The 14,739-nt window shown below is 40.5% G+C and overlaps 1 protein-coding gene across 2 annotated transcripts in view; it reads left to right on the forward strand.

The window, feature by feature from the left end:
• The window catches only part of NTRK2 (neurotrophic receptor tyrosine kinase 2), a 201,246-nt gene extending 188,818 nt beyond the window's left edge, over positions 1–12,428 (forward strand). For both annotated transcript variants that reach the window (XM_075488574.1, XM_075488573.1), the window contains 2 exons: positions 10,784–10,942; positions 11,812–12,428. In XM_075488574.1, the coding sequence (XP_075344689.1) occupies positions 10,784–10,942; positions 11,812–11,997 (345 nt within the window). In that variant the 3' untranslated portion in view covers positions 11,998–12,428. The remainder of the gene's footprint in view (positions 1–10,783; positions 10,943–11,811) is intronic.
• Positions 12,429–14,739: the final 2,311 nt, after the last annotated feature.

The raw sequence follows: 14,739 nt of genomic DNA on the forward strand, positions 1-14,739 counted from the left end.
CCCAAACAAATTGAAAATGTTGTCTTAACAGTATGAGATGTTCATTTCCCACTTGGCTTATTTTGAATGTCTCCAGGACCTCCCTGAATCTAGGCAACTCTGGAGTCTGGGAATGCTGCATGTAAGATTTATATTGAAGATCGTACAGTTGACCTGCACTTTTAGCAACAGAGATCTCAAAAAATTAAATGACTGTCCTAACTGCTTTGGTGTAAAATTGCAGCCTGTTTTTAAAAAAATGGGGCATCTAACCTTTAAGCTCTCAGTTTTATGCAGATCCTACTTTTATTTGAGCAGTGAAACTAAAATTACATTTATACGTTGATTTTGAATTAATTATAGTATTACAGCAAGTCCTCAGCAAGCAGAGGACTCAATGTTTAATAGGATTCTTATTCATACAGAGAGGAAGGTGAGCATGCATGAGGAAGGAACCACCTCAGTGCTGCATGGTTACAGTAAGGAGTAGCTTCATCCAAGGAGGAGGCAGAAGATTTTCCGAAATGCTCCCCTGGGGCACTGCAAAATGTGTGAGGGAAAAGCAGGGAGAGTAGGTGTAGTTGTGGGTTTCTTTCCCACCCGCCTCTTCTCCTTTGTCCACACACCACTAGCATTTGGTGATGGATGTGAGGAGTGCATTGCACAGTCTGTGATGTGGTGTGGAAATCCATATGTGTTAAATCTTCAGAGCACCCTTACCTGCAATGCAGCAATGCTGGTGCAGAGTCCTAAATCCTTTCAAAGATCTTCCTGTGTTCCCCTGGATGGCCTAGTAATGAGCAAGTTCAACAGGCTTTATGTCAGAAAGCCAAACCTCCGCCCTGATGACATGCCATCAGGGAACGGATCCACCCAGGGAAATTTTAGGGGGCATTTCTTACTAGACTGACACCTTCTGTGAATGCTTGCATGTCAGGAGATTATCTGGCCTCATTTCAGAGGCAGAAGGAAAGATGCTTCAGCATCACAGGCAGAATTTACAGCTCAGTGTTGGTGTTAAACAAACACAGTCATGTGAATTCCAAGAGCCATTGTATACACAAAGCAGTATAATGTTTCCCAAATGGAAAATGACAGTGCTGAGGGTAGAGACAGGCACTGAAAAGAATTAAGGAAAAAAAACCCCAAAACCAAATACAAAACCGAAAACCAAATTTGTGGTTCCAAGCCCTCTGCTGGTGCAAATTCTCCCTTTACACCAGTGTAGAAATTCAGCCAAGAGCTGTAAAATTATTTCATCACTGCTTGGGCTATAGTTTGGCTCTTGTGTCCAAGAATACTATTTTAAGCATGGCTTGAGGAATAATTCAACATATGAATTTGATAAGAACAATTTAGAATTTTGCAAGCTCCATAGGAATGAGTAATTTTTTTTTTTTTTTCAGTAATACCAGTTACTGGTATTTTTAATGATCATATTGCATGTTGTTTGATGGATGCCTCATTTCAGAGCAAATGCCTGTTTCAACTCATAGAATGATGTCATGGTACAAGTGAGGAGACAAAAACTAGAATTCATGGAAGGAAAACAACAGAGAATTTTTTCTGTTCTATTTTAGTGAAACTTTTCTCGTGTTTTCCAGTTTATGTAAACAAATTATGGCCCAGAGAAAGTGAGAAGCAGAAAACATCATCAAGACTGCAGAAGAGAAGGAAAATGAGCACAAGGACCTCACCATTGCCTTGTTTATTAGCATCTGGCTGAGGACCACTATAATTTAGCGTCTCTCAGGTCCCTGCCAATGTGGCTGTCTATCCGCATAAACTTAGATTAGACTGTTGACACTATCAGTGTAGACATTCCCAGTGTGGGCACTGAAGACAGATCAGGATTGTGGTTGTGATCATGCTTCTCCCTTGCTCTTTAGGCAAGTAGAGATAAGTATTCGCAGAAAAGAGCAATTGCTAATTCTCTGAAATACTAAGATTATAGGTCTTCCTTTGAATTCATGAATCCTTGCTCTGCCTTCTTGATGCTTCTGGCTGGAGAGAGTACACCTCTGAACTCTTTTCAGGCAGTCAGTAGTTGACAGATTTGATCTGACATGACTTGCCCAGTGTCATCCAGGTAGTCTGTGAACAAGCCAAAATAGCTGACATAAAATGGTTGACTTATTTCCCTTTTGCACTGATGGTTCAAAACAACCTCTTTCACTTGTGGGAAAGATGTGGGAACTCAGTACGTTTGCCCATGTTCTTAGGATTAGTGAAACTAAAGACCATACTCATTTTGTTGCCTCCACATACGTGTGGCAGTTCATTAATCTTGGTACTTGTAAGCCATATGATAAATTAACCACCCAGGGAAAGGGGGAGATGCTATCTAACAAAATTCAGAGAACTGGAACATCTGAGACATTTCAGCTAAAAATTGTGGTGCTCCCATGTGGTGTACATTATAGAAACACTTTTGTGACTCACAAGGGAGAAGTAAAGCTACAAACCAAGCTCTGTTGCTCCCCTCTTCTCCTGTGATGTAATTTGACATGACCGATAGAGCCAGACATGCTACGTTAACCTACAGTAAATTTGAAAAAATGTGGTTTTCAGTAAAATAAATATGGGAAAAGGTTGTGATCTCTAGTAGTTGAGAAAGAGCTTTCAGACTTGACATCAGGAGTAGAGATTTCCTAGTGAACACAAACTGGCTTATGTGGTATGGTACTTGGCTTTCAGAGTCTGCCCTCGAGTAACTGCTACTTGTTGATATTGACTGTGCAGTTCAGCTAGCATCTCATCACATTACACCTCAAATCCCCTATTTAAAAAAGCAAACAGAAGTTAGGATTTCAACTATGGTACAGACTTGTAGAGGCCAGTTTTCCAATGCATATTAAAGGTTATTTTTAAAACCTCCTTGGCCTTGGTAGCCCAGACTACTTGGGATTAATATAAAAGTGGAATTTGATATTTTGTAAACTCTTTGCTTTGAAAAGCAGAAAGGCAGTAGCTGTAGTTCATTAATACTGCATTGCAAAATTGTTTTGCGGTTGACTTGGACACATTAGGTGATCATCCCAGAGCCTGTGAGGATTTTAACATGAGTTGTTCCAGCTGCATGTCTGCTGGTACCTGATACCTCTCTTCATCCACTGGTACGACCAGCAGATGCTCAAGTGTGGAAATGGTGGTAGGGTACAAGTGATATAGTGATGACTTTTTGTAAAGCAAAACACATGACTTCACACGAGCTCAATATTCTGAGTTGCAAGTTGTGCCACTGGAGTATCAGTAACTGTATGCTATGCCATAACTTCATATGGCAAATTAGGAGAATACAAGGTGTTTTAGAAAGGAGAGGCCATCCGGTTCAACATGCTAAGTCTTCTCTGGCTTATAGTAATCCCGTCTCCCTGCTTTTTCACCAAGGTCCTGAATTCCCATCTGCAGAAACAAATCTAGATGTCCACTGAATTCATTGAAATACACTGTTCAAGTTGTCTTTCCTTTCAATTTACCACAGTATACCTCCCTTTCTTTTCACTTAGATAATAATTTATTAACACTAGAAATTCTTCTCATTTTAAAGTAAAAGAAATTATATTTTAAAGCTATAGACTTTTTTTCATTCATACACACTTCATCCTGGGGCACGGAAGACCTGTAATCCTTTAATTTTCAGTGCTGCAGATTTCTACTCAGTTAACTTTCCTTCTGTCCCTCTGATAGGGGACATTTCTTTTAATCAGAGATGTGAATCATGTCACCTTCTTCACAGCACTTGTCTGATCTTACCTCCAGGGCACTTCATCTTCCTTTCTTGGAAGAGTAAGTAAGTGCTCTGTAATGCAGTAACTACTACAGTTTATTAATTATCCTGTATATTTGGCTGACCCAATATGATATTGTGCTGTGTAAACCACAACAATAGATACAGTTTCTATATGCTTTCAACTCATCATTTGAAAAGGTCTTTGGAAGATGCCAAATTGTAAGATACATTAGGTCATTCACATATTTTAATTCCATGTGGTATCTCTCCTTCATTCCACCCTTTTGGCAGAATGGTTTCTAGCCCTCCATAAGCATTGCTGAGAAGTTTGGCAAGAACTGCATATTGCAATATGTGGCCCATCTACGTAGGAACATAGGAATAGCTTCTCCAAAGGCCCCTCTAGTCCAGGATCCTGTCACTGAGTAACCGGTGCCTGTGGAATAGTATGAAAACAGGTTAAGCATGTATTAATATTTCCCTCATGTACTCTCTTAGCCTCCAGCACTGTGCAGCTCAGGTGCTTCCTGGGCCAGAGAAGGGTACCTTTGTGTTTGACAGCCCTTGTCAGATTTTGTCCTCCATGAGTGTGTTTAATCACTTCTTGATCGCAGGTAAGCCTTGGGGGTTGGCAGTATCTTGTGGCAATGAGTTCCCCAAGCAACTGTACGTTATATGACAGGGTGCCTCTTTTTATTTGTTATGAATCTGCCATTTACAATTTCATTTGTTGCCTTCTGGTTCTTGCATTATATGAAACTCTGAGTAATTGGTCTTTCTTCATCTTCTCCATACCGCTCATGGTTTCACAGAGACTACCAAGAAGATTTTTATCTCCAGCCACACAAAGTTGATGCACAATATTGAATGATGTTGCACAACTGAAGAGAGAATTTACAGTGTAATAAATGTTCTAGATATTGTTTCAGTTTTCTGACAAGACCACTGGTAAAATTAATTAAGAACTTTAGACGTGAGCCCCTTTTGAATAGAGATGAACTAAAGCAGGGTTAAAAGTGAAAATGAAAGGACGCATCTTTAGCTATTGGCTAATAATCTGCCTTATAATTCAGTAACCCCATGTGCTGGAGTGGTATGGGTTGTTATGACTGTGAAAATAATATATTGCTTTTCTGTAAGTGGACATAGCAGGACTGATGATATTTTAAGAGGAGACACTGACTTTGTCTGCAAGGCCAGGGCACGAAGAAATGAAAATAACAATTATTGATTTTTTTCTTGTGCTGAGAGAAACATTTGCCAGCATTTTATGAGGGAGAAAGAGCAGATGTTCACCAAGAGAGGAGAGGTTTTCCGTTTTAGCAATAAGACATGATAATTTTTGCAGAAAACATTTCTGTGCAGTTATATCATCCTGAGATGGGGCAACAAGTCAGGAGACCAAAACATAAATAGGGAACACTACCCTGAAATGCTGTAATCCCACAAGTATACAGGATGCTTTTTTAGGAGAGGGTGAACAAATAAATCAAAAGGTATAGCTTGGTTCCAGTTTGGCAAACTAAGATCCAGTTGTGTTAAAGAGACTGAGTATATACTTGTCACATGATAGTTAATTTAAGCATATGCTGACTGTGTTGCTGCTTTCAAGACTACCACCCTGAATTGCAAAAGGTCTGAAATCAGCAGGGCTCTGGAGACATGCAGCAGTGAAGCCAGGCAGGGCATTGGGCAGGATGAGGGCTGAAACCCGTGGGTTAGTCATTCAGGTTCATTGGGCTCACAAAGTAAAAAGATTACTTTTATCCTGTTGGCAGAAAAAGCATCACTAGTCTTTAGAGAATATACAAAGCACTGTGACACATTACTGCAATGTCACTCTGTGGGAATCGTGGGAACCTGGGAACGCGAACGTAAATGAGGAAGTCTGTTTTCCAAGGCTGTGCAATTGGTTGCTGTGCTTTTTACTGCATGAATTCAGAGTAATCAACTACTTAAAGCCAGAAATTGAAAAAAAAAAAAAAAATGGGGAAAGGGTTATGTAATACAATGCTTGCAGAAGCTGGGGGTTGGATTTGACGTCCTTTCCAGGAGTGCTGGAGCCTCTCCAAATATGGCCACCAGCATTTTCCAGGAAGAGAGATTACTCCCTGTTCTGACTAGTCCCTGTCCTGTCCTTTGGTCAGCCACTGCAGCACCCTACAGCATGGAGCCGCAAAGCCCTCTGTTGTACCCTCAGCACCACAGCTCCCAGTGCTGCTACAGTAAGACCAGGTTGCAGCTGGCATGTATTGCAAAAGTGTGGCCAATCCATTCAGCCCTCTCTCTTCATGGTACAGATGAGTAAGGCATAAACCAGGTGTGAATTGATTGAGTGGTCATCTTAGAAACATTATTTCTTGTGCTTTTCCGAGCCAGTGGCTTGCATCTTACCTGTGCAACCCCGCATACAGCCTGGTTCTTCCATATCTCTGTAGGTTGGCTTCCCCCGGCTCTACCCACAGCCTCCTGTTCCCAGCAGGAGCACTTCTTCTGCTCGTTCTTTGGAAGAGGGCATACCCATTTGCTCACAAACGTCGGGCAACAGGGCTTTGGGTTCCCATGGCAGTTGGGCAGTAGAAGTTGAAACAGTGTCCAGGGCAGGGTATCCACAGATGCATCTTTAGTTGGCATAGGGAAATTGCAGTGATTGCCTGCCTTTAGCTTGATGACAGTCAGCTGAGGGCTCTTCTCTGTAGCAGTAATATTCATGTACAAGAAAGCTGGGTTTACATCGGATGGATGGATGGATGGATGGGTGCAGACCCTTGGGCAACAAAAATCAACTTCCACAGGATTTTGTACTACAGGCCTGGTTTCCTTCTTAAAACTGAAATTTCTGCATTAGACAAGCCTCACCATTTCCTAGTGCCTGTGAAGCAGGATATGGAACATACGACGCCAGAAAGTGAACAAACTTTAGCAAACTCTAGAATTGGATGCCCTGCTTCGAGGCCAGGACATGGTGCTTCTACAACAATCCTTGAAGCTTGACGTTTGCAAATAGATGAACATAATGTTCAAGGTTGGCTTATCTGGCACCTTTCAAAGTACTAAATTCATTTAAAAGATGACTGCTGAAAGTGGTGACAAATGGAATGACATTGCGTTGTTGAAAGTGCAACATTTCATATGTGGAACAGTGTGGCGGTTTCCCCTTGGAAGTGCTTCGTTGGAGAACATCGTAGTTCACTGATCTGGCATAGCAGTCTCCTCCCTGTGGATAGTTTGCACATTGCAGAAGCAAATTCACCAGGCTTTCTGGTTTAGATTCTAGCCCAATATTGCTAGTAAAAGCAACTAGTGACCATAATACTAGGCTACAGCTGGGCTAGGGAGTGCTTGCTTTCATAAACTGACATTTGGAAGCAAGTACTTAAGTCCCAGAAAGGATCTGTAGAAGTGCAATTCTAAATAAGAATGAACCATCATAATGCAGCTGCTTTCAGGTAAGCATCAAGAAAATATACCCTAATTTGTATCCATAAAACGGTCATTTTTGCAGCATTTTTACAGCTACTGTATGGATTTTAAAGTGATAGCATATTAAGTTAAAACTGTAATGCTTTTAAACCTGTTATAACCTTAGCTAGACTGAATTTAAAGGTGTTATTTACCTGCAACTGTAGTCTGCTTAGCACACAACCATTTTAAAATTATGTGTATCAAGCAGCACTGCAATTACAGTGTGCATAGCAGGTACTTTATCCTGCAGAGTGCTGATCATATCTGAGAGCTGTGTAATACTTGCGTTTCTTATTAAAGCATATGCAGAAGGCATCCCTTTGAAGCACTCAGCACCTTTAAAGTTTGGTCAGTGTAGTCACGTTTTCCTTCATTGGTCCTTCTTGGAAAACACCCCTTAGCCTTGCTGAGAGTTTGGCAACAACAGCAAAAAGGCACTCCACCTCCCTTCACTGCTATTATGGCACAACTGTGAGTGCTTGGACTCAACAGCCCAATAAGGATGGGAAGAAGCTCAGAACTGTCTGGCAGTTTGTTTCAGGCATCCTGTGAACAGTGGTGTTAAGTTCTGGGCTTCAGTTCAAGAAAGTTCTGAAGCATGTGCTTCATTTTAAGCATATACCTAACACAGCCCTTAATGCTCTTCTGTGCTGAGTGAGTGTTGACTCGGTAACCACTGATCATTAATAGAGAAGGAAATGTTCATTTAGAAGAAGTGCCTTTCACCAGGCCCTGACCTGTGCTTTTGATGTGGCTGAACTGAAATCTGAGTTGAAACTGAAGATGCTCTTTGGACCATAGCTAGATGCTCAGCCTGCCACAGGTGATGCTCAGTGTTGCACAGATATCCTGTCTTCATTGCAATGCCATCTAGCAAGAAAAGCACCCCTTATAATACTTTTATTGATACTTTGCAAGGCATTAAATATTATCTTCACAAAGATGCTGAGACGTTGGAAGTAACTTTGCCTAAAATGATTGATACTGGCAATGATAGAGATGGAGAAACCTCAGGACTTCTCAGTCCTGGACAAGTACTCTGCCCAGTGAAGTCTTCTGCCTTCAGGGACAGAAATGGACACAGGTCCAGGCAAGACGATGTGGGAAGAACAGCAGAGAGTCCTGTGGCTCTTGCTTATCTGTAAATCGAATTCTTGGTGTCAATACTGATGAGTCAGTCTTGCTATGACTGCAGAGAGAGACAGCTAGGTCTGTGATGTTATGGATCAGTTCATCACAGAGCCATCATTTGGTGGCAGTTTATCATCATCACTCTAGAGGTGTGTCATTCATTTTACTGAATGACATTGGAAACTCAGCATAGAGTCCTACCACAAATACACTGTGGTTCTGTAGCAAGGGACCATGGGAAAAGAAGATTTGGAGGGTGGGGGTTTTTAATTGCTTTTTTCAAAATCTCTTGATGTAGGATGTGACAAATAAGAAAAAATAGAGAGACGTATTTTATTGTTTATAGCTTTCATTAATTTTTAAGGAATGAGTAGAAGAAATTGCTGAAAAGAACCAGTAGCAGAGGCTATATGATGAGCAGATCTAACAGCCATTTTAATATTTGATGAGACCAAAAGCTTCTCATCACTAACCATCTTTTAATGGCACTTGCCCTTTGTCTGGGTGTATGTGGCTGCATGTTTCTAAGGGACTAACTTTTCTGACTTTTTAATGAAATACCTCTCAAGATGGGGGTAAAAGTGGTGGTTTGGAGCTGTTTTGTTGCCATGTCAGTTTAGGTTATGATAAGGTGGGAAACTGAAGCTTTGTTTGCATCTCAGCATGTTCATGTGTTACTTCAAACTCTCCACATCGAGTGACTTCTCAGTCAAAGATGATTAAAAATACTGATGCACAGTGCCATGCAGCCAGTCTGCCTGCCGGAAGGGTAAACTGTAACACAGAGAAGAATGGGCCAAATTGAGCAAAGCACTTAAAAATGTGTATCCATTCTCTGTCAGTGGAGTGCTCGTGTATGTTTTTAAGTTAGGCGGAAAGCCACAGGAACTGGGTCCCCTTTGAAGGGCTGTGAAACCTGTTCACAGCAACTTGCATTGAGTCAGAAGCCAGGAACTGAAATCAGGAGCCCTGCCTTTCATCAGCATCCCAACAAAAAATACTCCTGCATTGCTCTCATAACATCTCATGTAAGAGGGAGGAGAGGAAGAGCCTAGTAATAGACCAAGTCTATGAAAGTTTTAGCATGACTTTCTGTTTTTTATGGACTCAGTAGCAAGCATTGACTTGTGGTGATGCACAGAACAGGGTTGAGTTCTCACAGCCGTAGCTGTGTTTTTGGTATGCTGTGCTAATGCTGAATTACTGACAAATAGCTGGAAATTGATGTTCTGCGTGATTTAGAAATAATGTGAACCCTGACTGAACTTTTATTCGGTTTTCCTTCCATTTGCTGTTTCAACACGAGAACAAGGAGGGCATTATTTTTAACAACAAATGTAAAGTTCTGCAAGTACAAATGATATTTTGAATTGACAGAATTTTGAAAGTGCAAATGTGGTTTCATAACTAAATACATTTTCAGACAGGAAAATGAGAGTTAGTCAAAAGTTAGATGTCCTTGAAAACACTTTCCTTTTTTTTTAACTTCCTTGGAAGTACTTGCAGCTGTCTTGATGCAAAAGTAATCAGAATATCTATCTTTCTATATCACAGTATCTCAGCAGTTACACTATTTTAAAAGTACTTGAGTGGATTTCTTTATTGATGTGATCCAGTCAGAATGGGACATAGCAGGAACAATAAATTGTTTAGAAACTGGAAATAAGAGATTTTTTAAAATTTAAATTAAGGTTAGGAAACCTAATTTTAAGGAAGTACAGCATTCTGGGGAAAATGAAAAATGTTCTACGAGACTTTCAGGAAGGCATTCATTTGGTGAAAGAGCCGTTCAATGTGAGTTGATTTGGGATAGGAGTCCATGTCTTAAAAATTGTTTATTATCAAGGGAGTATATCCAAAGGACTGAAATTTTTTTTAAAGCTGTGTAGGACTGGGTTGTTAATGTGGAACAAAATAATTTGATGCATTAACTTTGAAAACTACTAACAGAAAATAGCGTTGCTTTAATCACTCAAAATTAGGGTATTAAATCACACAGATCCTGATGCTACTGTGTCGTGCAGTCAGACCACTGTGTCTTCATGGATTTCAATTGATATCGCCAGGTTTCTAGGAGAATCATCAGTGCAGGTTTCATTTCCTGAATCTTTTTTAGTTTCCTGAGTGTTAAAACAGAGAGTAAAACTGGCCTAATTTAAAGTGGGTTGATAGGCTAAATTAATTAATAATTTTATAGAGCTTCCTGTTCCTTGGGTAGAGTGTGCCAAGGAAATGTTAAAGATGAGTTTGCACTTCAGAAACAATGTCTTTGGAGATTCTGTTGAGAAACCTATCGTGGTAGTTATTGTTGTTGGGACCATGGACTGTGAATCCCTAGTTCTTAAAAGCTCCTCAAAGTGAACGGTGTCAGATGGGAAAAATGAAACCATGGATTCTCCTTATGTAACGTCCTGATACTCTTCCTTGTGAGGGTCTGGAGGAATTACTTATGACTCTTTCATTTGTTTTTCTCAGGTTGGGGGTCACACCATGCTGCCCATTCGCTGGATGCCTCCGGAGAGTATCATGTACAGGAAGTTCACCACAGAAAGTGATGTCTGGAGCCTGGGGGTTGTATTATGGGAAATCTTTACCTATGGCAAACAGCCATGGTATCAGCTCTCAAACAACGAGGTGTGTGTAATACATTCTCAAACTGCATTGGGAAGGCTGGCACGTTAACTGTTGGTGTAGCTTCTCTGGAGAAGGGACAGCAACAAATTCATTTAGCAAAGGCAAAACCCCTGATATCAGGTATTCATGGTATTGTCATGAACTTTGTGGTTGAATTTCTTCCTTTTCACCCTTTTCTCCCCAGGATGCATGGAAGTTGTCCAAGCAGAACTATACCAGTTGGAATTTAGCTTTTTCCTTTGTATAGGATAGAGTCTCCTCTGGGTATTGAGAAAGAGGAGGCAATTGTGAGGCAATGAAAAAGGGCTTAGCTATCTCCTGAATGGGCTTTGGGTGATTTCAGTTGCATATCATACATGTCATTGTTGCAAAGTGATTGTCCAAAACCATTCTTGCATAGATTGAGGTAATCTGGAGGTCTCTTGATTTCCAGGCAGTCACAAGTAACCTGTTTCCAGAGATTAGCCACAGTGATACTCGTAAGTGTAAGGACGGAGGGAGAGGCACTGATGCTCTGTGTTGAGCAGAGTGAAAACTTAGCTTCCTTCTGAGATGAGGGGAGGTTGATAGATGGGTAGAGAGCAGGTATGGGATTACCTCCTGGCTATCATTCCCTCATGAGTGGAAGGGGCAACATGGGTGAAGTTAACATAGTGAAGTTACTGCTCCTTGACAACTTACATTACAGTGATTTTTCCAGATCGCATCCCACTGCTCATGCGTCTACCTAGAAATGCAGCCCTTGGCAGGGTTGGCTGGGTGACTGCCACCAGTGAGGCTGCTGTAGCGATTAGCAGTTAACTCTTCCATGGGTGACCCCCACATAGTTGGCACAGCTGTGCTGATCCTTTCCTTGTGATTTCTCATAGGTGATTGAGTGCATCACTCAGGGCCGAGTCCTGCAGCGACCTCGCACATGCCCCAAGGAAGTGTATGACTTGATGCTGGGCTGTTGGCAACGGGAGCCTCACATGAGGCTGAACATCAAAGAAATCCATTCCCTCCTCCAGAACTTGGCCAAGGCATCTCCAGTCTACTTGGATATTTTAGGCTAAAGTCTCCTAGCATTTCTTCTTATGGGCTGCAGGAATGAATGTGTTCAACTGCCGCTGAACTCCATTAAAATGTGTTCTTAACTTTGACAGTATTAATGACAAAGTTGCGGAGAAGCTTTCAAAGGGCAAGCAACGTGCACTTCTCCATCTGTAGACACAGTATTGACTTTTTAGACATTACTGAGACGTATCTCCTCTCTCTCTCTCTCTCTCTCTTTCAGTTTCTATCATTTTTTTCTTCTCTCCTCTCTTTCTAATCAATTTGGCTTCTGCATTATCGTAACTCTGCATAGACAAAGGCCTTAAAAACCTGATCTGTTATATCAGCAGACTCTTCAGTTTGCCCACCACAACTAACAATGCCTTGTTGTATTCATGCCTTTGATGTGGATGAAAAAAAGGGAAAAATATATTTGACTCAAACTTTGTGATTTCTGCTGTACAGCTACTGGGAGTTTCTATGGATTCACCTCAATTTTTTTGCTTCGGCATGTGGGTGGAAAAAGAAGACTGGTGTTCTCTACATGAAGCATGTTCCTTGCGGAGATAAAGCCAGATGGAAAGAAGACAGTCTTGTGTGATACACTATCTGGAGGAACAAGGGGATCAGATGGCATCCAATGCCACAAAAAAAACACTTAAATGATTTGATGGAAGGCAAGAGGGGGTTTAGCACTTTCCCTGAAGAGTCTTTCTGAGGACTAAAGGGATTGTTCAAGGAGGTGCTTTGCCAGCACCTTTCATTGCTAGATACAAGTAAAAGGGAAAAAGATGCTGCCTGCACTGCACACAATTACATTACAACATGATAAACTAAACACATGCCCTTATTTTGTCTTCTGGTAGGATATTGTCATGCCACTGGTATAAAAATGTTCTCCAGCTAGTCTTTTTTAATAAAGGCTGAAGCTAGGCTTATTAATGTACAGTATTAATTTCGGGATCACATGTTGAAACTAAGGATTTTGATAAGATAGGACAAGCTATAGATGCTGGGGCAAGTGTATCTTATACTGTGCTTGTCCTGCAGCATATTCCTTCCTTCCTCAATCCCTTTTCTTTTTCTTTAACCATGCAAGCAAAACTGTGCATGGTCTTTGTCGATTAATGCCCTTTGTGCAGAAACTATCACTCATCTTGTAGTACACCCTAGTAGGCATAGCGAACTCATAACAATATAACTTATATTTCATTAGAAGGGGCTAATGGAGGACATTAACCATGTTAAAATGCCTTTACAATGTTACAGATACAATAGGCTGATATAACATGAATAATCTAAAGCACGGAGATCACTGGTTATGTTTGAGCCATGGCAGGGGATAGAGATCTCTAGAGAAAACAAATTACTCTGAGGTTATGGCTCACTATTCAGTGTGCAAAGACCCTGAGCTCAGCACCATGTTTGTATTGGTACTAGTGCTGTCATTACCAACATCCACTCTTTCTTACAGAATTTATTTTTGGTTGGATTGGCATTGTATGTGTACCACATTTGCATGGCCACTGTGTTGATGACAGCTGCATGGGCATACCTGTTATTTTTCAAACCGGAAGTTGACGATTTCAAATTTAGAGTTAGGATTATTTTTAATATGAATTCTTACAAATGAAAACCTACCTTACCTGTTCCTCAAGACTTTTGCCTCCCTCTGTGAGGGGGCGTTACTGCAAAAAAGTGATCTTTCTTTCCGTTTTCTCTTTTTGTTATTTCTTATTGATATGAGCCAGATCAAAATAGTCCTTCATCTTTGTGTTGGGGATATTTTATTTAATAAATTAAGCATTTTATTTTTGTAAGTGTTCCCATAGCACATTTAATATATAATTTGCTTGCGTATATTATTTATTGAGGCACTTTAGGTTTTTCCTTCAGAAGCTTTTAGAGCTAGCTCATGAAGATTCTGAATATTTTCAAAAGAAAACAGTTCACTGGACACTGATGAAGTTTTACCTTCTCAATGTCATTGAAAAGGCAGCATTACAAATAAACATGACAGTGTAACTATAAAGCCATACTCAGTATTTCTTTAATAAACTAGATGTTATTTCTTAACCACTACTGAACTGGAAACACACAAAAAGCCAGAGGAAGATTCCAACAAAGTGGGCCTTAAGATTTTATCTAGACTGTCTTGGAAGTTCACGCAGAAAGCTAGATAAAGACAGAGCATCCAGTGAAACCCATTCTCTTGAGAATCTGAACGTTGTGTTTTAAAGGAATTTGAAATTGATTTTCAAAATAACAGTGGTGGAAAAGAAAGGTGTCAGAGTCTGCTCTTACTGTGCAGTGGGAGGAGGCTGCAGGTGGTGGAGGGGGGTGCTAAGTTTCTACCTGCTGTATTTTGTCTTAGTTTCTTATGAGCTGAAGAAAAAGGCATCTGAGATGCTTCTTTTATTGGAAAGCAGGCTCCAGCCTGAAAGCAAACAGGTGGGTTTCGCAAGCACTGAAAGAATGTATACCAAAAATAACCACAAAACCCTGAAAATGTACTTAGTGGCATCTTCTTTTTGATTTACTAGTGAGACTATTAGAGTCATTTCAGAGAATAAATAGTGTTACAATGCATTGTGCAATAACATAGCGGTATGTTAAACTTTTAAAGGACCAAATGTTCTACAGAGCCACCGGTATGGATAACCTTGACCTATATCATTAATGTTCTTGATAGTGCATAAAATGTATAATCACAGTAGAGAAGCTATAAACTGTAGCTATACATAGTTTGTGTTTGTTCATGA

This window comes from Mycteria americana, chromosome Z (genome assembly GCF_035582795.1).
Source record: "Mycteria americana isolate JAX WOST 10 ecotype Jacksonville Zoo and Gardens chromosome Z, USCA_MyAme_1.0, whole genome shotgun sequence".
Lineage (NCBI taxonomy): Eukaryota > Metazoa > Chordata > Aves > Ciconiiformes > Ciconiidae > Mycteria > Mycteria americana.